We start from the raw sequence: 23,646 nt of genomic DNA, 5'->3' as shown, positions 1-23,646 counted from the left end.
AAAAGTCTCACTCTAGAAATTATTCTACAAATACATTCAGCAATATGTAAAATGACATGTAAAGAAGATTATATGTTTAAGGCAGTGTTTGTAAAAGCAAAAAATTTAAGACTAAATAACCATCAAAAGGAGACTAGTTAGGGGCTTCCCTGGTGGCGCAGTGGTTAGGAATCCGCCTGCCAATGCAGGGGGCACGGGTTCGAGCCCTGGTCCAGGAAGATCCCACATGCCGCGGAGCAACTAAGCCCATGGGCTACAACTACTGAGCCTGGGCTCTAGAGCCCATGAGCCACAACTACTGAGCCGAAGTGCCACAACCACTGAAGCCCACGCACCTAGAGCCCGTGCTCCACAACGAGAGAAGCCACAGCAATAAGAAGCCGGCGCACCACAACAAAGAGTAGCCCCCGCTCACCGCAACTAGAAAAAGCCTGCGCGCAGCAATGAAGACCCAACGCAGCCAAAAATTTTTTTTTAATTAATTCATTAAATAAATTTTTTTAATTAAAAAAAGGGGGACTAGTTAAACTATGGGGATGCAGAAAAATGAGATAGAGAACAAACTCCAAACTATGAGTAGTAGGAATGTACAGTATCAGTTAGGCAAAAATAAAACAGACAGAGAAGGAAAATGCATCTATATATATAAACAGAACATACCTGAAAGTGAACAGAAGAAACTGGGGTAGAGAAAATACAAGGTAAACGTGGACAGCATTCTGTGTGTCAGAAAGTAAGAAATTGCTCAAAGACTGATAGGGGCATGTCAATGGGACACAGAAGCCAAATTTGGGCCAAATTTGAGCATTAGCATGAACAATGGCATGGGTGGTTATTACCTTGAATGAGAAAATTACACTAAAACCTCTTAAAGGGGGAGTACTCTTCTTCACTGAGATACATCAACAATAATTAGGAAATCACATTTTTACAACCACCTTAGTAATAAATGATTCCATGAGGAATCACCAAGGAACACTAACACTGGGTGCAAAACCACTGAGGACATGATATTCCCAGTCTCAAATATCACCCCACAGATTACTTATTAATTACAAAGGGGAAAGGGTATCTTTACAAGGCAGACAACATCTTAAGTTAACCAACTTCAACTCTCCAATAATGGGAAAAACTGGTATCAAGTGCCACCTGATACAATAAGAACACCACACCATATACAAAGAATTCCTGACTAAACTGCTTAACCTGAATCCAATCATGAGACAGTAAGACAAATTCAAACTGAAGGATGTTCTACAAAACACTACCCTGAATTCTTCAAATAGGTCAATGTCATGAAGGACAGTGGGGACTTTTCTTGATAAAAGGAGACTAAAGGGACATGACAACTAAATGTCCGTATTTTTAGGAGATACTGGCTAAAGTATTTATGGCTGAATTACAATTCCATAGCTTAATCTTAAATGATTCAGCAAAAACCAAATATGTGTGTGTGTGTATTATGTATATACATTCGTTATGTGTGCCTGTGTTTGAGAGAGCAAGAAAAAGCAAAGTGTACAATATATTGATAACTGGTGATCTAAGTGAAGAACATACAGGTGTATATTGTTCTATTCTTACAATCTTTCTGTTTTCTGAAGTTTTTCAAAATAAAAACTTGGGGCTTCCCTGGTGGCACAGCAATTGCGAGTCCGCCCGCCGATGCAGGGGACACGGGTTCGTGCCCCAGTCCGGGAAGATCCCACGTACCGCGGAGCGGCTGGGCCGGTGAGCCATGGCCGCTGAGCCTGCGTGTCTGGAGCCTGTGCTCCACAACGGGAGAGGCCACAACAGTGAGAGGCCCGTGTACCGCAAAATAAAAAATAAATAAATAAATAAAAATAAAAATAAAAACTTGGGGGAAATACCAAGGAAGTTTAGACTTGTACAGACAAATAAAGGCTTCCTAGCCTGTGAGAATGATACTGTTTTCACATGCCATATTTTATCTTCAGTAAGAGGTTACTGTTCTCTGCTATGGCAAAATACAGACCACCACTTTATATAATAAAATTCCAGGGCTTCCCTGGTGGCGCAGTGGTTGAGAATCTGCCTGCCAATGCAGGGGATACGGGTTCGAGCCCTGGTCTGGGAAGATCCCACATGCCGCAGAGCAAACTAAACCCATGAACCACAACTACTGAGCCTGCACGTCTGGAGCCTGTGCTCCGCAACAAGAAAGGCCGCGACAGTGAGAGGCCCGCGCACCTCCATGAAGAGTGGCCCCCGCTCGCCACAGCTAGAGAAAGCCCTCGCACAGAAACGAAGACCCAACACAGCCAAAAAGTAATAAATGAAATTTTTTTTTAAAGGCAGATGCTTGCTTTAAAAAAAAAAAAAATTTTTTTTTTAAATTCCACCTTTTTCCCGCATTAATACAGGGTATGTGAAGTCTACCAATTGTGACAACACAGGAAATTACTGTCTTAATAAACTGTACGTTACATGCACATTTCACTAAGGGGTAAGGCAGTTTCTTATAAGGAACCATATGGTAATCACGAATATGCCATTCGCCTCCTATTACTTGACTTTGAGGAACCGTTTTGTAAAGATTATCTGGTGTCTAATTAAAAAGAAAGAAATTAGACTCGGGTTTAAGATGCCTCTGGTATGTTCTGAAATTATTTTGAAAGCTTATTTAAAAGGACTTCAAACTTGAGATTTTTTCATTCATGTATTTATTCCACAATTAAATCATAATTTAAAGCCATAACATTTTTTAAAGATAAAGGAGAATTTGTGTCACAGCTGTATTAATAAAACAGACATTGGTCTAAAGTGCAACACTAAACAGGTGTTCTCTGTTCCCATGGTGGAATAAATACATAACAATTACACATAAAATTTCACTAAAGATCTGAGATGACACAAATAACCCTTTGAAACAAATTGCCCAATGAACAGAGGCAGACTGCAAATAATTTCTATTAACATTTTACTGCAGGATGGAAAAAACCCCAAGGTGACTACTAACTCAAAATCTCTCATCTCATGTGCCTGGCCTTAGCTTGTTTTCCTTCCTCACTCACATCCAAATCCAAAAAGGCTTCTCCATCCCAAGCTCAAAACTCCACCATAAGTCCCCAAGAACCTCAGCACAGACTGCCATAATGAGACTGTATGCAACCTTCATTCAGAACCTCCAGGGAAATCAGAAGCCCAAATGCAGAGAGCAGCAGCATTTCTTTAAACAATAGTTTTAACTATTGAATGAGCTCTGCCAGGCCATGTGCATTTCATAACAAACCAAAATACGGTCTTAATTTCTGTTTTTCTTGAAGAATGTTAAGTAGGCCATTCAAGTAAAAAAAAAAAAATTTTTTTACAGAAATAATGAAAAATGAAAATTCAAAGGATTTATGCTAAAAAGCAAACCAGTCCTCTGCAGCCTAACTCATTTGTTTCTGGGCTGCGATGCCATGTAGAGGGCGATCAGGCAGTAGATGGTCCCTCCCACAGTCAGCGCCATGGTTGTCCGGTAAAGCATTTGGTCAGGCAAGCCTCGTTTCAGGTGGATGGGCACACCGTCAGATTTCTTGAAAGAAAGAATTATCAAGGATATGGCTGATAAGAAAAAGATTTTACAATTTAGGCTAATATAGAACAAATGCCTCTACTTTATAATTAATCCCACTGCAGTGGAAAAAGCCCAAATCTACTAGAATGCTAACAGAAATACTGGTATATTTCTTACTAATGTAGCTAAAGTTTGTAAGTCCAAAGTCATTCTCCAAAATGTAGCCTCAGGAACATGTGTGCAACAAATTACAAATTTCTAATGAATTTATCATATATTGCTTAATTACAAAAGGAGCACTGGTGAATTTTTAAAGGCAAAGGTAATCAGCAGTTAATCAAAGACCTGTAGGCACAAGGAATGCTCTACATTTAGTCTGACTTTTGATCATTAGTGGATGAAGTCTAAGCACACCAGGTCAATTAACAGGTTCATATCCATTTTGTACTCTACTACCTTCTTTCTATTAAGCTGCTAAACCCCTATTTAATAATGAGACTCCATAAAATGTTTAATCCATTATTTTGCACAGTCTCCAAAATCCCTCCCCACTGCAACTCAAGACCCCAAATGCCCACTCAAATCTGAGTTATCAGATTAAAAGAGATTAAACTGATCAAAAGTCCCCAAGCTGGTCCTAAATCTGGACATATTTTTGAGGAGGGAGAAGCTACCTGCCAGCAACAGCAGTAACAGCTATTGCCACTCCCACGATACCTGAGATATAGTCGAGTCACTGACCTCTCAATTATCTGTAGGTAGATTAACATTAATAATATTTTTAAGTCCAATCCTAGCTTCTCTGCTAATCAGCAAACCCAAGAGAGCCTCCTCCACTTCTAGCAACAGTTCAGTGAATTTTAATATCAAGCAAGCCAAAAACAACTAGAAGAAAACTTATTGCCAAAAGTCACTGCATGTGTCACAAAGCCTAATATATACTGGATTATTCACAGTATTATTATATATTATATATGCTATTGCTTCCTCCATCCAATGGATGATCAACAGCTACATACGCAATTTAAAAATCTGCATAACCTTAAATACTGATGAGGAAATTAATCACCCTCTCCTCTTTTATCAGTTTCTACCTACATGAAGTTCTACCAGTTTATGGCTTAAACTAAAATCAAGAGAATTCTATTTAAGGAAAAACAGGGAAGTGAGTAGCAAACTAGATTAAGACTCCGTTTTGTAGGGTTTTTTAGGTCTATTTACTTCACAGCTTTCACTGTTCTAGCGTCTTCTCTCACCTGGAAAAACTTCTGCAGCTCTGGAACTTTATTTTTCCCAGCATAATCATATGCAGTAGAATTGGAACTCAGTTTAGTTGGTGTGGCAAATATGATAGGCGGTGCTTCTGTGGAAACCACAGGCCTTAATCCCTGCAGGAAAAAAGGAAAAGGTCAAGTTGAAAGTATGTCTGGGCATGTGAGCAAGCCTTTCCAGGAGAAGGCTGTCCGGAAGAGTGGAGGCAGTGATTCCACCACACAAGGGAGAAGGAAAGTCCCCAACTCTGCATTACAAAGCATTTAGGTTTAAAGTCCCTAAACTTCCAACAAAACACCCCAGCACCCATTCCCAGAGCAAACACAGTCAAGAACTCTCTTGCCTGTTAAGGTGGGGGAGGGGGAGGGGGAGGGGGGAGAAGCAAACCACAACAAAGGCTCAATCTAAGCTTCCAGATAAACCCACTGTGTCTATCTTCTCATCAAACCAGTAAAACATTTATCATCTATATGAACTTTGGGTTAAATTTCAAAATAAACCTGGCTGTCCCTTTTCTCCTCTGGGTGAGTAGGTGTACCAACATGGAATCTTGAACCCTGAAGTGGACTTCAGAAACTTTCCAGGGCTTCCCTGTTGGCTCAGTGGTTGAGAGCCTGCCCGCCGATGCAGGGGACACGGGCTCATGCCCCAGTCCGAGAAGATCCCACATGCCGCGGAGTGGCTAGGCCCATGAGCCATGGCCGCTGAGCCTGCGTGTCCGGAGCCTGTGCTCCGCAATGGGAAAGGCCACAACAGTGAGAGGCCCGTGTACCGCAAAAAAAAAAAAAAAGAAAAAAAGGAAACTTTCCAGACACACAGTAAAGAAATATCTCAATCTGGAAGAGCCTGTAATGGAAAGAGAGCTGTCTTTCAGGACCAGAAAACAAAACAATTGCAGCAGAGCAACTGAACTTTCTGGCATTAATAAACCTGTAAGTTAAAAACATATATTGTAAAATTAAAAAAGGAAAACTCAGCGTTCTCATTGTGACGTGTGTACAATACACATGTACTACATACACAGACTGTCTACCACTGAAAGGACTGTGTGAAGTAGCATGTGCCTAAAGCAGTGTCTGGTACACAGCAGGCATTCAATAAACATAAGCTGAATGAGATTGGGGGCTCAGCAGCTGCCTCAGCCACATGTGACAGAGAAAGGAAGGACAAACACACAGTATTAAAAAGAAGCTAAGGGGGGAGAAAAATGAAGTGCTGATACATGCTACAATATGGATAAACCTTAAAAACAGTACACTGAGTAGAAGCAGTCAGTCACAAAAGATCACAAATATATGAAAGTCCAGAACAGGGATATTTACAGAGACAGAAAGTAAATTAATGGTTGTTTAGGGATGGCGGGGGCAGGGGGTGTTAAGGAAGAGGAAGGTGATAGCTGAAAGGTATAGCTTTCTTTCTGAGGTGATAAAAATGCTCTAAAATTAACATGGTAATGGTTGCACATTGTCTGTGAATACACTAAAAACCATTTAATTGTACATTTTAAATATATTTTATTTATTTATTTATTTTTGGCTGTGTTGGGTCTTCATTTCTGTGCGAGGGCTCTCTCCAGTTGCGGCGAGCGGGGGCCACTCTTCATCGCGGTACGTGGGCCTCTCACTATCGAGGGCTCTCTGCGGAGCACAGGCTCCAGACGCACAGGCTCAGTAGTTGTGGCTCACGGGCCCAGTTGCTCCACAGCATGTGGGATCCTCCCAGACCAGGGCTCGAACCCGTGTCCCCTGCATCAGCAGGCAGACTCTCAACCACTGCGCCACCAGGGAAGCCCCTAATTGTACATTCTAAATGAGTAAATGTATGGTATGTGAATTACATCTCAACAAAGCTGTTTAAAAAAAAAAAGAACCTAAAGGGAACTCTGGGTTTCTATCTGATGGAGTAAATGTGGCAGATAGATAAATGATTCTCCAAAATAACCTACAGATCACACTAAGGAACTTAGTTACAAATGAATAAAATCACATCCTTTTATATTAAATTCTAACTCAGAAAAATAAAATCTTAAAGTTAGCATGCAAAGTTCAAGCTCAGCCTCTTCTATTTTTACAGATGAAAAAGGAAATCCTTTGCTCAAATTAATAAGAGTTGTCAGATTGTACTTGATCTCTTCAAATATATCTAACTTTACCTATAATTGACAAGAGACCTATTCTAAAGATCACATATTGAAAACCTCAGTGTTACTCCCACCAGGCAGGCACTGGGATCAACAGAGCAACAAAAAGGCATTATAGTAATTTTGGCTTCTATTTCTTCTGACACAGTCCCATAAATGGGAATGAATCACGGCCTTTTTTTCTGTTCTTTCACTCATTCAACATTTTACTGAGTACTTACTCTATACTGAAAATACATAATGAATAAGACACATTCAAGCTCTGCCATTATGGATATCAATGTTATGGAATAATAGCAGCTAATATCTACCAAGCTCTTGTTATGTGCCCAGCATCATGTTAAGCATTTCATATGCATCATTAGAGCAATCCTAGGGAGATGTTACCTTTCCCTTTATACAGAGGAGAAAACTGGATCAGAGAGGGTGACTTGCCTGAGACCCCATAACAAAAAGAGCCAAGTGTGGGAACTCAAGCCTCTCTCAAGTCCAGAACCCTGGCATTTAAGTACCTATCTGCCCCTGCTACTTCCCATCAACTACTGCTCAAAAACAACAATCCATTTGAAGAGAAAGTCTGCTTAGTAAGCTGTTAGTCTACATTTGTAATATAACATACTCAGAGACTCAGGAGTCAGAGACAGAACAGGGGTTCCAACTACTGAGATAACAAAGCTATAAAAAAGTTCTCTCTTTAAACTGGAGAATTTTAGACACTCCCTTATCATTCTGTGAGCTCTTTGTATTTTCTCCTTATGATCATTTCCCCTTGAATGCAAAAATTTTAAAACCCACGACGGCTTAAAGATGGCGGAAGAGTAAGACGCGGAGATCTCCTTCCTCCTCACAGAGACATCAGAAATACATCTACACGTGGAACTTCTCCTATAGAACACGCACCGAACGCTGGCAGAAGACCTCAGACCTCCCAAAAGGCAAGAAACTCCCCACGTACCTGGGTAGGGCAAAAGAAAAAAGAATAGGGCTTCCCTGGTGGCGCAGTGGTTGAGAATCCGCCTGCCGATGCAGGGGACGCGGGTTCGTGCCCCAGACCTGGAAGATCCACATGCCTGGAGTGGCTGGGTCCATGAGCCATGGCCGCTGAGCCTGCGTGTCCGGAGCCTGTACTCCGCAACAGGAGAGGCCACAACAGTGAGAGGCCCGTGTACCGCAAAAAAAAAAAAAAAAAAAAAAGAATAAACAGAGACAAAGAATAGGGACGGGACCTACACCAGTGGGAGGGAGCCGTGAAGGAGGAAAGATTCCCACACACTAGAAGCCCCTTCGCGGGCGGAGACTGCGGGTGGCAGAGGGGGAAGCTCCGGAGCCGCGGAGGAGAGCGCAGCAACAGGGTGCGGAGGGCAAAGCGGAGAGATTCCCGCAGAGGATCGGTGCCGACCGGCACTCACCAGCCCGAGAGGCTTGTCTGCTACCCCGCCGGAGTGGGCGGGGGCCGGGAGCTGAGGCTCGGGCTTCAGTCGGATCCCAGGGAAAGGTCTGGAGTTGGCAGAGTGAAAACAGCCTGAAGGGGTTAGTGCGCCAAGGCTGGCCGGGAGGGAGTCCGGTTGAAGTCTGGAGCTGCAAGAGACCTTTTCTTCCCTCTTTGCTTCCTGGGCGCGAGGAGAGGGTAGATTAAGTGCGCCGCTTAAAGGAGCCCCAGAAACGGGCGCAGAACTGCCGAAGAGACAAGAGACTTTTTCTTGCCTCTTTGCTTCCTCGGGCGCAAGGAGAGGGGATTAAGAGCACCGCGTAAAAGGAGCTCCAGAAACGGGCGCGAGCGGCGGCTGTCAGCACGGACAGTAGAGACGGGTGTGGGACGCTAAGGTTGCTGCTGCCGCCACCAAGAGGCCTGTGTGTGAGCACAGGTCACTCTCCACACCGGCCCTCCCGGGAGCCCGTGCAGCCCGCCACTGCCGGGGTCCCGGGATCCAGGGACAACTTCCCCGGGAGAACGCGCGGCGCGCCTTGGGCTGGTGCAGCGTCGCGGCGGCACTCCCTCCCCCCAGCCTGAGTGAGCCGGAGCCCCCGAATCAACTGCTCCTTTAACACCGTCCTGTCTCAGCGAAGGGCAGACGCCCTCGGACGACCTACACGCAGAGGCAGGGCCAAGTCCAAAGCTGAACCCCAGGAGCTGTGCGAACAAAGAGGAGAGGGGGAGGTCTCTCCCAGCAGCCTCAGAAGCGGCAGATTAAAGCTCCACAATCAACTTGAAGTGCCCTGCATCTGTGGAAAAACTGAATAGACAACGAATCATCCCAAGTTGAGGAGGTGGACTTTGGGAGCAAGATATACTATTATTTTCCCCTTTTTTCTTTTTGTGAGTGTGTATCTGTGTGCTGCTGTGTGAGATTTTGTCTGTATAGCTTTGCTTTGTTGACCATTTTGTAGGACCATTTGTCCTAGGGTTAGACCGACCCACTTTTCTGGGGTTTTTTTAATAGAAATTTTTCTTCTTAATAATTATTTTTTATTTTAATAACTATACTTTATCCTACTTTATTTTGTCTTCTCCCTTTCTTTCTTCCTTTCTTCCTTCCTTCCTCCCTTGTCCTCCCTTCCTTCCTCTTCCTTCCTCCCTATCCTCCTTCCTTCCTTCCTTTCTTGCTTTCTTCCTTCCTTCATTTCTTCCTTCCTTTCTTCCTTCCTTCCTTCCTCCCTTCCTTTCTTCCTTCCTTCCCTTCTTCCTTCCCTCCCTCCTTCCTTTTCTTTCCTTTCTATTTTTTCTCCCTTTTCTTTTGAGCCGTGTGGATTAAAGGCTCTTGGCACCCCAGCCAGGCACCAGGGCTGTGTCTCTGAGGTGGGAGAACCAACCTCAGGACACTGGTCCACAAGAGACCTCCCAGCTCCACACAATATCAAACGGCGAAAATCTCCCAGAGATCTCCATCTCAACACCAAGACCCAGCTTCACTCAAGGACCAGCAACGAACAGTGCTGGACACCCTATCCCCAACAAAGAGCAAGACAGGTCTATAGCCCCATCCATTAGCAGAGAGGCTGCCTAAAATCATTATAAGGCTACCAACATCCCCAAACACACCACCAGACGTGGACCTGCCCACCAGAAAGACAAGATCCAGCCTCATCCACCAGAACAGAGGCACTAGTCCCCCAAACCAGGAAACCTACTCAACCCACTGAACCAACCTTAGCCACTGGGGACAGACACCCAAAACAATGGGAACTACGAACCTGCAGCGTGCAAAAAGGAGACCCCAAACACAGTAAGATAAGAGAAATGAGAAGACAGAAAAACACACAGCAGATGAAGGAGCAAGAGAAAAACACACCAGACCTAACAAATGAAGAGGAAATAGGCAGTCTACCTGAAAAAGAATTCAGAATAATGATAGTAAAGATGATTCAAAATCTTGGAAATAGAATAGACAAATTGCAAGAAACAGTTAACAAGGACCTAGAAGAAATAAAGAGGAAGCAAGCAACGATGAGCAACACAATAAATGAAATGAAAAATACTCTACATGGGATCAATAGCAGAAAAACTGAGGCAGAAGGATGGATAAGTGACCTGGAAGATAAAATGGTGGAAATAACTACTGCAGAGCAGAAGAAAGAAAAAAGAATGAAAAGAACTGAGGACAGTCTCAGAGACCTCTGGGACAACATTAAACGCACCAACATTCGAATTATAGGGGTCCCAGAAGAAGAAGAGAAAAAGAAAGGAATTGAGAAAATATTTGAAGAGATTATAGTTGAAAACTTCCCTAATATAGGAAAGGAAATAGTCAATCAAGTCCAGGAAGCACAGAGAGTCCCATACAGGATAAACCCAAAGAGAAACACGCCAAGACACATAATAATCAAACTGTCAAAAATTAAATACAAAGAAAACATATTAAAAGCAGCAAGGGAAAAACAACAAATAACACACAAGGGAATCCCCATAAGATTAACATCTGATCTTTCAGCAGAAACTCTACAAGCCAGAAGGGAGTGGCAGGACATATTTAAAGTGATGAAGGAAAAAAACCTACAACCAAGATTACTCTACCCAGCAAGGATCTCATTCAGATTTGATGGAGAAATTAAAACCTTTACAGACAAGCAAAAGCTGAGAGAGTTCAGCACCACCAAACCAGCTCTACAACAAATCCTAAAGGAACTTCTCTAGGCAAGAAACACAAGAGAAGGAAAAGACCTACAAGAACAACCCGAAACAATTAAGTAAATGGTAATAGGAACATACATATTGATAATTACCTTAAATGTAAATGGATTAAATGCTCCCACCAAAAGACACAGACTGGCTGAATGGATACAAAAACAAGACCCATATATATGCTGTCTACAAGACACCCACTTCAGACCTAGGGACACATACGGACTGAAAGTAAGGGGATGGAAAAAGATATTCCATGCAAATGGAAATCACAAGAAAGCTGGAGTAGCAATTCTCATATCAGACAAAATAGACTTTAAAATAAAGACTATTACATGAGACAAAGAAGGACACTACATAATGATCAAGGGATCGATCCATGAAGAAGATATAACAATTGTAAATATTTATGCACCCAACATAGGAGCACCTCAATACATAAGGCAAATACTAACAGCCTTAAAAGGGGAAATCGACAGTAACACAATTATAATGGGGGACTTTAACACCCCACTTTCACCAATGGACAGATCATCCAAAATGAAAATAAATAAGGAAACACAAGCTTTAAATGATACATTACACAAGATGGACTTAATTGATATTTATAGGACATTCCATCCAAAAACAACAGAATACACATTTTTCTCAAGTGCTCATGGAACATTCTCCAGGATTGATCATATATTGGGTCACAAATCTAGCCTTGGCAAATTTAAGAAAATTGAAATCGTATCAAGTATCTTTTCCGACCACAACGCTATGAGACTAGATATCAATTACAGGAAAAGATCTGTAAAAAATACAAACACATGGAGGCTAAACAATACACTACTTAATAACGAAGTGATCACTGAAGAAATCAAAGAGGAAATCAAAAAATACTTAGAAACAAATGACAATGGAGACACAATGACCCAAAACCTGTGGGATACAGCAAAAGCAATTCTAAGAGGGAAGTTTATAGCAATACAATCATACCTTAAGAAACAAGAAACTTCTCGAATAAACAACCTAACTTTGCACTTAAAGCAATTAGAGAAAGAAGAACAAAAAAACCCCAAATTTAGCAGAAGGAAAGAAATCATAAAGATCAGATCAGAAATAAATGAAAAAGAAATGAAGGAAACAATAGCAAAGATCAATAAAAGTTAAAGCTGGTTCTTTGAGAGATAAATAAAATTGATAAACCATTAGCCAGACTCCTCAAGAATAAAAGGGAGAAGACTCAAATCAATAGAATTAGAAATGAAAAAGGAGAAGTAACAACTGACACTGCAGAAATACAAAACATTATTAGAGATTACTACAAGCAACTCTATGCCAATAAAATGGACAACCTGGAAGAAATGGACAAATTCTTAGAAATGCACAACCTGCCGAGACTGAACAAGGAAGAAATAGAAAATATGAACAGACCAATCAAGCACTGAAATTGAAACTGTGATTAAAAATCTTCCAACAAACAAAAGCCCAGGACCAGATGGCTTCACAGGCGAATTCTATCAAACATTTAGAGAAGAGCTAACACCTATGCTTCTCAAACTCTTCCAAAATACAGCAGAGGGAGGAATACTCCCAAACTCATTCTACGAAGCCACCATCACCCTGATACCAAAACCAGACAAAGACGTCACAAAGAAAGAAAACAACAGGCCAATATCACTGATGAACATAGATGCAAAAATCCTCAACAAAATATTAGCAAACAGAATCCAACAGCACATTAAAAGGATCATACACCATGATCAAGTGGGGTTTATCCCAGGAATGCAAGGATTCTTCAATATATGCAAATCAATCAACGTGATACACCATATCAACAAACTGAAGGAGAAAAATCATATGATCATCTCAATAGATGCAGAGAAAACTTTTGACAAAATTCAACACTCATTTATGATAAAAACCCTGCAGAAAGTAGGCATACAGGGAACTTTCCTCAATATAATAAAGGCCATATATGACAAACCCACAGCCAGCATCGTTCTCAATGGTGAAAAACTGAAACCATTTCCACTAAGATCAGGAACAAGACAAGGTTGCCCACTCTCACCACTCTTATTCAGCATAGTTTTGGAAGTTCTAGCCACAGCAATCAGAGAAGAAAAAGAAATAAAAGGAATCCAAATAGGAAAAGAAGAAGTAAAGCTGTCACTGTTTGCAGATGACATGATACTATACATAGAGAATCCTAAGGATGCTACCAGAAAACTACTAGAGCTAATCAATGAATTTGGTAAAGTTGCAGGATACAAAATTAATGCACAGAAATCTCTGGCATTCTTATACACTAATGATGAAAAATCTGAGAGTGAAATTAAGAAAACACTCCCATTTACCATTGCAACAAAAAGAATAAAATATCTAGGAATAAACCTACGTAATGAGACAAAAGACTTATATGCAGAAAACTATAAGACACTGATGAAAGAAATTAAAGATGATACAAATAGGTGGAGAAATATACCATGTTCTTGGATTGGAAGAATCAACATTGTGAAAATGACTCTACTACCCAAAGCAATCTACTGATTCAATGCGATCCCTATCAAATTACCACTGGCATTTTTTACAGAACTACAACAAAAAATTTCACAATTTGTATGGAAACACAAAAGACCCCGAATAGCCAACGCAATCTTGAGAACGAAAAATGGAGCTGGAGGAATCAGGCTCCCTGACTTCAGACTCTACTACAAGGCCACAGTAATCAAGACAGTATGGTACTGGCACAAAAACAGAAATATAGATCAATGGAACAGGATAGAAAGCCCAGAGATAAACCCACACACATATGGTCACCTTATCTTTGATAAAGGAGGGAAGGACATACAGTGGAGAAAAGACAGCCTCTTCAATAAGTGGTGCTAGGCAAACTGGACAGCTACATGTAAAACACTGAAATCAGAACACTCCCTAACATCATACACAAAAATAAACTCAAAATGGATTAAAGACCTAAATGTAAGGCCAGACACTATCAAACTCTTAGAGGAAAACATAGGCAGAACACTCTATGACATACATCACAGCAAGATCCTTTCTGACCCATCTCCTAGAGAAATGGAAATAAAAACAAAAATAAACAAATGGGACCTAATGAAACTTAAAAGCTTTTGCACAGCAAAGGATACCATAAACAAGACCAAAAGACAACCCTCAGAATGGGAGAAAATATTTGCAAAGGAAGCAACTGACAAAGGATTAATCTCCAAAATTTATAAGCAACTCATGCAGCTCAATAACAAAAAAACAAACAACCCAATCCAAAAATGGGCAGAAGAACTAAATAGACATTTCTCCAAAGAAGATATACAGATTGCTAACAAACACATGAAAGAATGCACACCATCATTAATCATTAGAGAAATGCAAATCAAAACTACAATGAGATATCATCTCACACCGGTCAGATTGGCCATCATCAAAAACTCTAGAAACAATAAATGCTGGAGAGGGTGGGGAGAAAAGGGAACGCTCTTGCATTGCTGGTGGGAATGTAAATTGATACAGCCACTATGGAGAACAGTATGGAGGTTCTTTAAAAAACTAAAAATAGAACTACCATACGACCCAGCAATCCCACTACTGGGCATATACCCTGAGAAAACCATAATTCAAAAAGAGTCATGTACCACAATGTTCACTGCAGCTCTATTTACAATAGCCAGGACATGGAAGCAACCTAAGTGTCCATCAACAGATGAATGGATAAAGAAGATGTGGCACATATATACAATGGAATATTACTCAGCCACAAAAAGAAATGAAACTGAGCTATTTGTAATGAGGTGGATAGACCTGGAGTCTGTCATACAGAGTGAAGTAAGTCAGAAAGAGAAAAACAAATACCGTATGGTAACACATATATATGGACTCTAAGGAAAAAAAAATGTCATGAAGAGATTAGTGGTAGGACGGGAATAAAACACAGACTTACTAGAGCATGGACTTGAGGATATGGGGAGGGGGAAGGGTAAGCTGTGACGAAGTGAGAGAGTGGCAGGGATATATATACACTACCAAATGTAAATTAGATAGCTAGTGGGAAGCTGCCGCATAGCACAGGGAGATCACCTCTGTGCTTTGTGACCACCCAGAGGGGTGGGATAGGGAGGGTGGGAGAGAGGGTGACTCAAGAGGGAAGAGATATGGGAACATATGTATATGTATAACTGATTCACTTTGTTGTAAAGGAAAAACTAACACACTATTATAAAACAGTTATACTCCAATAAAGATGTTAAAAAAAAAAAAAAAATTTAAAAACCCTTTCTACCAAGCAACTCCAAAACTGGTTTGAAATTAAATTCATGTTTTGACAGGACTAATGTGAGAGCATTTTTAGATGGGATTATACCTAGTTGCTTTGTATTTGTTTACCTGTCAAATGATTCAAAACTATAGCCAAGTTTTTGAACAAGATCATCTCAAAACAGGAGTTATCAACCATCTTAACAGTTTAAGGTAATTCCATATTTCCATTTATAATACTGTAAAAGTTTCAAATATCGAATTTTAAAGTTACCTATAATCCCATTATCTTATCCCATCAATTATTATGAATTGTATATTCTCCTCCAATCTTTTCATAGGCATATTTTAATCTTTATAGTCACAGTGCAAAACCCCACATTCTACTTTTTTCACTTATAATAAACATTTTTTTTTTCAGGTTCCTACACAATCTTCATAACAAAATCTACTCTTCACATCAACCCCATAAATTAAGTATTACCAGCCCATGTTACAGATGATTAAAACAAAGCTCAGAAATGTCATAAGTGTCCTTGCTTCAGCAGCACATATACTAAAACTGGAACGATACAGAGAAGATTAGCATGGCCCCTGCGCAAGGATGACACGCAAATTCGTGAAGTGTTCCATATTTTTAAACAACTACCGTATGCTAACACATATATATGGAATCTAAAAAAAAATGGTTCTGATGAACCTAGGGGCAGGACAGGAATAAAGACACAGACATAGAGAATGGACTTGAGGACACAGGGAGTGGGAAGTGTAAGCTGGGACGAAGTAAGAGAGTAGCACTGATATATATACACTACCAAATGTCAAACAGGTAGCTAGTGGGAAGCAGCCGCATCGCACGGGGAGATCAGCTCAGTGCTGTGTGACCACCTAGAGAGGTGGAATATGGAGGGTGGGAGGGAGACGCAAGAGGGAGGGAATATGGGGATATATGTATACATATAGCTGATTCACTTTGTTATAAAGCAGAAACTAACCCACCATTGTAAAGCAATTATACTTACTACAGTAAAGATGTTAAAAAAAAATAAAGCAGTAAAGATGTTTAAAAAAAAAAAAGTCACAAGTAAGAAGGGATTCAAACCCACACATGTTTATTACACCACACCATCAGTAATCAGCTGTCTCGGCCCCACAGGTAAAAAGAATCCGAATGGTGCTAAGGTACTTCACCCTATCCATCATTAAACCTCCTAACAATATAAGAGCAGTCAAGGTTTCCAGTGTTTCAGGCAGCTAGGTAAGACTAGCACTAGGGTTCTCAAGAGTAGACCAGGAAGCTATATTTACAAGAAGGGATCTAGAGCAATTCCCTTCGCCTAGGCCTCTTCCACGGCTACGGCTGCCCGAACCTAGAGGAATTATGAGCCTCAAATATGCCCCTCCTCATCTCAATAAATGATAATGCCGTCTTTCCAGGTACTTGGGCCAAAAACCTTGAAATTGTTCTTAATACCTCTCACTCACACATTTGAAAATCCTTTTGGCTCTACCTTCAAACTATATTTAGAATCTAACCACTTCTCACCTGTCTTCACCAATCCACATTCTGGTCCAAATTCCTGTATTTTTAAAACAGCCTCCTAACTGGTCATCCTGATTTTATTCCATCCTTGCTGCCCTACGGTCTACTCTTAATGCAGCAACCAGTAATTGTGTTAAAACAGAGGATGTCGGGAACTTCCCTGGTGGTGCAGTAAAGAATCTGCCTGCCAATGCAGGGGACAAGGGTTCTAACCCTGGTCCGGGAAGATCCCACATGCCGCGGAGCAACTAAGCCCATGTGCCACAACTACTGAGCCCGTGTGCCACAACTACTGAAGCCCGCACACCCTAGAGCCCGTGCTCCGCAACAAGAGAAGCCACCACAATGAGAAGCCCGCACACCGCATCTAAGAGTAGCCCCCGCTCGCCACAACTAGAGAAAGCCCATGCGCAGCAACGAAGACCCAACACAGCCATATATACATACATATATATATAAATAAATAAAATAAAATAAAATAAAAACAGAGGATGTCACTACTCAGCTCAAACCCTCCTAAAGGCCTCCTATCCCCCTGAGCAAAACTCAATGTACTTAAATGGCTTTCAGAACCCTATGGGATGCACCCCTCACCACCTCAACCCTTTACATCATCCTCTTTCTCTTGCCCCAGTCTACTGAACAAGCCTCTTAAACCTCCCAAGCACCAGGCATGTTCCATCTGTCTAGAATGCTCTTCTCCAGGTATCTACATGGCTTGCACCCTCACCTCATGTTGCCTTCTCAGTGAGACCTCCCCTTACCACCCTTTTTAAAACTGCATGTCTTCCTCCATATTGCTAACCACCTCTCCCGCCTCCCCTGCCTTATTTTTCTCCATAGCACCTATGACCACCTAACATACTATATTCTGCTTTGTTTACTGCATCTCTCCCTACTGCAGTGGAAGCTCCATGAGGTCAGGATTTAGGCACATTCTGTTCACTGTTCTTATTTCCCAAAACTTAGAAAAACAACTGGCACAGAGCACATTTAGTAAATATTTGTTTAATGTATAAATAAGCTAAGGAAGTCTACAGCTTCACCAGTGCAGACTTGAATATTTCATAACCAAAGTCATGAAAATTAGCACTTGATGGCAGAGACTCCCACACAGCCCACAGCAACGTGAAAACTGAAAGTTGTTCTTAAAATAAGTAGACTGTAGGGCTTCCCTGGTGGCGCAGTGGTTGAGAGTCCGCCTGCCGATGCAGGGGACACGGGTTCGTGCCCCGGTCCAGGAGGATCCCACATGCCGCGGAGCAGCTGGGCCCATGAGCCATGGCCGCTGAGCCTGCGCGTCCGGAGCCTGTGCTCCGCAACGCAAGAGGCCACAGCAGTGAGAGGCCCGCGTACCGCCAAAAAAAAAAAAAAAAAAAAAAAGGTGGACTGTAGACCAAGTGGAAACCACAGGTTTTGCTGAGTATCAAATCTCTTAGCTGTTTACACAATCACTACCTCTACAATTGATTAAGAGCCATTCAACTGTTTTACCACGTTTAGTAGCTGAGTTCTTCCTAGTCTACTTTAGCTGCTCCAAATTTTAAGAGAGAAAAGTAAACATGATTTTTTTTCACCTCAAAATTGACTGGCCCAAAGCTTCCCCTTTCCTTCTACCTTTTAACTTTGGGGAGGAGGAAGAAGGGTGGAGAAATAAGAGAATTATCCCAAAAATGTCTTAATTTTTAAATGATAGAAACTTACAAGCTCTTTTCATTCTGATTCAGGACTACAAACAAGTTTCAATCCGCAGTGATCAAGTCCTTCATTTCCAATTGCCAGCTGGGTACCACCACCTCCATGTTTCCCTGACATTTCGCACTCAGTGCATCCAAAATTCACCCAGTTTCTCACAAGCCTACTCAGGAGTTCCCTGTTTCTGGGGAAAGCACCACCATCCTTTCATTACCCAGGCATCTTGGAGTCCTCCTTCCTCATTTCCAAAATCTCCTTCACCGGGCGCTAAGTACTCATCTCCAGCCTCTGACTCTTTCTCCACTCTCACTGAGAACCCTGAACTCTTTTACGGGTATAACAGGCATCCCTGGCACTGGTCTCTCCCAGTCAGATTATCTTTTCAAAGCATAGCTCTGGTTATGATACATACTCATCCATCATAAACCTTTCATGAAACTAAAGGGAAGACGCCATGCCCTTGTTTCAACCTCTGGCCAAGACTCTACCACAACTTTCAGCATCAAGTTGCTTTGTAAATTCCTATTCATTTCTCACAAAATTAAATCCTACCATCCTAGGCCCTTAATGATCTACCTCCATCCACCACAGCCAAACTTACCTACTCAATGACTCCCCTGTAGCCCCCCTCCTCTCCTCCTTCACTCTCGCAGTTCCCTTAATCTAGAATATCCTGCCATCTTAACTAGGAGAGGAACTGCTGGATCATATGGTAGAATTATGTTTCAATTTTTTAGAAAACGCCAAACTGTTTTCCAAAGAGGCTGTACCATTTTACATTCCCCCCACAATGTACTAGGGTTCCACTTTCTCCACATTCTCACCAACACCTGTTGTCTTTTTTATTTTAGCAGGTGTGAAGTGGTATCTCCTTGTGGTTTTTTTTTTTTTTTTTTTTTTTTGCGGTACCCGGGCCTCTCACCGTTGCGGAGCACAGGCTCCGGACGCGCAGGCTCGGCGGCCATGGCTCACGGGCCCAGCAGCTCCGCGGCATGTGGGATCTTCCCGGACCGGGGCACAAACCCGCGTCCCCTGCATCGGCAGATGGACTCTCAACCACTGCGCCAACCAGGGAAGTCCTCTCCTTGTGGTTTTGATTAGTATTTCCCTAATGACTTACGATGTCAAACATCTTTTCATATGCTTATTGGCCTCAATTTATTTTTGACAAAGGACACAGAAAGGTAAGCAAAATGCTCTTCACTCAACCACTGGAAAATACCCTCCCAACAATTATTTGCCATCAGATTGATTTATAAATCTCTACCTGTACTATTGTTAGAGAACTAGCTTTTCTATATAAGGTTACTCAATGCATGTTAGATTATTCACTTTACATAATACTGAAAGTTACAAACACCTACATTTTACAGTGTACTAACGTTTTAAATGTTCCAAGAAAGGAAAAATTGAAGTACTCCTGATTACCAAAGTCAGAACCCTTGGTTTGGGGATACCTGTCACAATCACTCTGAAACCTGCAATTCATATAAAGCCTACAATATTCATATAAAGCCTACATAATATCACTTCTTTCAACATAATTTAAGAAATCCTTAAGTAATTAAGAAGTCCAAATTCTCAAGAGAAACACAATTCAGGTGGTGCTAGAAATCGTTAAACCCTCTCTGTACCAAATGCATCTTGGGGTAATATCTGCTCTAAGTGCCAATTAATTTCAAGATGTGTCAGTTTTAGTTTAAATTTTCATTTTTTCTTACTAGATAACAAAATCTAGATTATGCTAAAACTCTATTAAAAGAAATTCTACAAGCACCAATGGAATAGATCAATTGTGATATATTCATACAATGAAACCCTATACTGCAATAAAAGAAACCAACTACTAATACACATAACATATTTGCTTCTTTATAGAAACAAATATAATAGAAATAGATACTTTTTATAATCTGTAAGATAAGTCACTGTTGTCAATTCCTTCTTTAGACCTCACTACCAATTTGGTTTCAATGACACCACGCTGCTTTCCCTTCTAATCCTGGATTGTTCTTATGAAAAATCTTCCTCCTCCACTCTCCCTTCCTGTTTCTGTCATCTAATCGTAACTCCATCTTTCTTCCCCATGTGCTCCCTGGATGATCTCCCCCACCACAGCTGCTACTACCACCTACGGGCTGAAGACACCTAGATCTATTAAACTCCATATACATAAACCCAGTTGCAATCAAACATGACATCTCATCACGAACTCAATATTTATAAACCTGGACCCTTCCTCCCCAACCCCACACCCCCATAAAACGTGCTCTATTTCTTGCCCTCCCCATCCTAGTTAACAGCACATCTAATCTTAGATTGAAATCATTCTTAAACATCCTTCCCCTTGAGCAAGTTTCGGTGTTCCACAGAAGAAAGAGAAGGTAACAACAATGAAGCATTATTTACACCCCACCTGGGGCCCTTACTGTTACAGTCCAGTTTTCCAACTGCATATCTCATCAACCCTTCCCTACATACCCTGAGGATTGAGAATGAAAATGATGGTACCTCAGACTGAGCTTCTCGAGAATAGCTACCACTTATCCAAGTAAGAGCCACCTCCCAACGATTGCTAGTCACATGACACACACGTTCTTTTAATCTGTACTCCAGCTGCCCTAAAGGAAACTGAGCTCACAGTGAATTAACCTGATCAAGGTCATAAAATTGAAGCAGTGAAACCAGGATGTGAGCCCAAATTAAGAGTCTGGGCCTCTAAGGTTTTCATTTCTACACTACAAGCTGGAGACTGATACTCCAATTGGCAAAACCTGAGTGAAGTCGCAATACTTTTCATACCATTCAAGAGCAACCATCAACCATTTTACAGCTGGAAAAATGTCAGCTCTTTGCAAGTTAACTGCGAAAACTCACCCAAACATTTGAATTAACTCTTTAAGTCTCCTAATTCTGATCACACAGCCCCTTCTGCCCCTATGGCTTCCGCTGGTATCGTCACCCCAGCTCCCAAATCTAGTGTTTGGATGAGGCTGTCTTTTGGGCTGCGGCAGGAAAGCTGGACTTCCTTAAAAAAAGGACAGGGCCAAACTTCGGACTCGGTCGGGTCACATTCTGGGCCCCGCCGACCCCACAAGCCACCCCACGAGCCACAAGCAACGACCTCGGGGGTCACCTTGACCGCTGCTGAGTGCCAGGCCCAACTTCCACACCAGGCCAGCCTCGCCGGGAAGCAGCTACAGAATTAGGAGCCTCCATGGCCACGGCAAGTGCGTGACAAGAGGTGAGGGACCAACTAAACCGAAGCGCGGGCAGAAGCCTCGCCTGGCTCCGGCGCTGAGACTGCCAGGCGCAGACTCGGGCCGCCACTTCTCCTGTCCGAACCGGCGCAGCGCTACCCTTACCTGAGGAATATAAGCGTCGGAAGCCCACGCTCCCGTCAGTTTCTGCGTGAAGCTACTAAACTTATAATACATGTTGCCCGGTGTCGACTTCCTGCAGCTACTGCCCGCGCGACCGCCCCAGAGAAGGACCCCGCCTTCCTGGGTGTCTGCCGAAGGCTCAGCCCAAGGACCCTGCGCCAAAAGGCGGGCTGCCCGGGGACCGCCTAATTTAAAACATACCCTCTCAAGCCACATAATGGAATGAGAAGCCAAGTTCTCAGGGCCAAAAAGGCAAAACAAGTTCTAGGGCAGCGCGGAAAGCCGCTGTAGCGCGGTGTGTAGGGAATACGAGCCTGCCTCTTTCCGTCACGTTTAGATTCGGGCAGTACCAAGACGCCCTAAGAATTGCGCAAGCGCCCCGCCGATCATGCGGGAGGCTGAGGGACTTGCCGGGGTTGAGGGGGCGGGCTCTGGGCGGGGCCTAGGGGGGGCGGGGTGAGTACGCCCTTTCCCTCCCAGAGAGCCCGTGCTGTGGGGCCGTCACCTGGTAGTTGTTTTGAAGGCGTCTCTGCCTTTCCCAAACTTAACTCCTCCCAAACCTAGGTCGCCTAGTGAAGCGTCCCACTCTCTTTCAGTGGGCTCAGGAGTGTGGATCCGTCGGCCAGGCTTCTCTGCAAATCTAGGAGTGGGGGGAGCAAATAAAAATTGGAAACACCTGCTGCAAGCTGTTTGTTACTGAGGGCTGTTAGGATTTTCGCCCCAATAATATATAAAGATAGCCTCCTGGGCTTTTTGTAGAGGAAATACATCGTGCCCTTTGAACTTCAGGCACCGGAACATAAATTTTGCACAGTTCTCAGAACTGATTTTTACTCTTAGCTGAGCTTTGTGGGAACTGATTGCCCATCCTTTTCTTGGTCTCTGCCCTTCGAGATAGATGAGGTGGGGAGTGGAGGGGAGGTGGACTAGAAATACTTGAAAAATCTGGACGTTGAGCCTGAAAGATCAGGACTACAACTTTCAGTTATGGCACTATCCAGTTCAATTTGAAAATGTTTTTTGAATCTCCACTATGTGCAAGGTACTGTGTAAAAGGAGTATACTAGTTTCCTACCTCCTGGAATGGAGCAAAACTTTTCTTGGCTTTATCATCTAACCAGAGGTTTTCATAAGCATATTACCGGTGAATCTATAGTTCTTTTTTTTTTTTGCGGTACGCGGGCCTCCCACCGCCGCGACCCCTCCCGTCGCCGAGCACAGGCTCCGGACGCGCAGGCCCAGCGGCCATGGCTCATGGGCCCAGCCGCTCCGCGGCACGCGGGACCCTCCCGGACCGGGACACGAACCCACGTCCCCTGCATCGGCAGGCGGACTCCCAACCACTGCGCCACCAGGGAAGCCCTATAGTTCATTTTTTTAAAATTTTTTTTAGAAAGAAAGCACTGGCTCTTTTTTTTTTTTTAAGATTTATTTATTATTTATTCATTTATTTTAGGCTGCGTCGGGTCTTAGTTGCGGCACGCAGGATCTTTTTTCGTTGCAGTGCTCGGGCTCTTCGTTGTGGTGCGTGGGCTTCTCTCTAGTTGTGGCGTGTACGTTTTCTCTTCTCTAGTTGTGGCATGTGGGTTTTCTCTTCTCTCGTTGTGGCACGCGGGCTTTAGTTGCCCGTCGGCATGTGGGATCTTAGTTCCCTGATCAGGGATTGAACCTGCGTCCCCTGCACTGTAAGGCAGATTCTTTACTACTGGACCA

The 23,646-nt window shown here is 42.6% G+C and overlaps 1 protein-coding gene and 1 non-coding gene across 2 annotated transcripts; one reads left to right on the top strand and one right to left on the bottom strand.

Moving 5' to 3' along the window:
• Positions 1-457: 457 nt before the first annotated feature.
• On the bottom strand, positions 458-22,293 carry COX7A2L (cytochrome c oxidase subunit 7A2 like). Its single transcript, XM_059079341.2, has 3 exons — positions 21,916-22,293; positions 4,780-4,911; positions 458-3,541 (listed from the first exon to the last, which is right to left on the bottom strand). The coding sequence occupies exons 1-3, from the start codon at positions 22,147-22,149 to the stop codon at positions 3,401-3,403; spliced, it is 507 nt and encodes a 168-aa protein (XP_058935324.2). The 5' UTR covers positions 22,150-22,293; the 3' UTR covers positions 458-3,400.
• Positions 15,849-15,951, top strand: LOC131766036 (U6 spliceosomal RNA). Its single transcript, XR_009338339.1, has one exon. It is a non-coding gene; the product is annotated as a U6 spliceosomal RNA (small nuclear RNA).
• Positions 22,294-23,646: the final 1,353 nt, after the last annotated feature.

This window comes from Kogia breviceps, chromosome 11 (assembly GCF_026419965.1).
Source record: "Kogia breviceps isolate mKogBre1 chromosome 11, mKogBre1 haplotype 1, whole genome shotgun sequence".
Lineage (NCBI taxonomy): Eukaryota > Metazoa > Chordata > Mammalia > Artiodactyla > Physeteridae > Kogia > Kogia breviceps.
Note: the sequence above shows the minus strand (reverse complement) of the source record. Positions and strands in the feature narration are given on the sequence as shown.

Excerpts from the sequence above, each read along its gene's own strand:
- COX7A2L (XM_059079341.2), bottom strand. The coding sequence starts at position 22,149 with ATGTGGCTTGAGAGGGTATGTTTTAAATTAGGCGGTCCCCGGGCAGCC. Across the intron at positions 4,912-21,915 it reads CCGACGCTTATATTCCTCAG|GGATTAAGGCCTGTGGTTTC; the intron begins GTAAGGGTAGCG and ends TTTTTCCTGCAG. Across the intron at positions 3,542-4,779 it reads AGCTGCAGAAGTTTTTCCAG|AAATCTGACGGTGTGCCCAT; the intron begins GTGAGAGAAGAC and ends CTTTCTTTCAAG.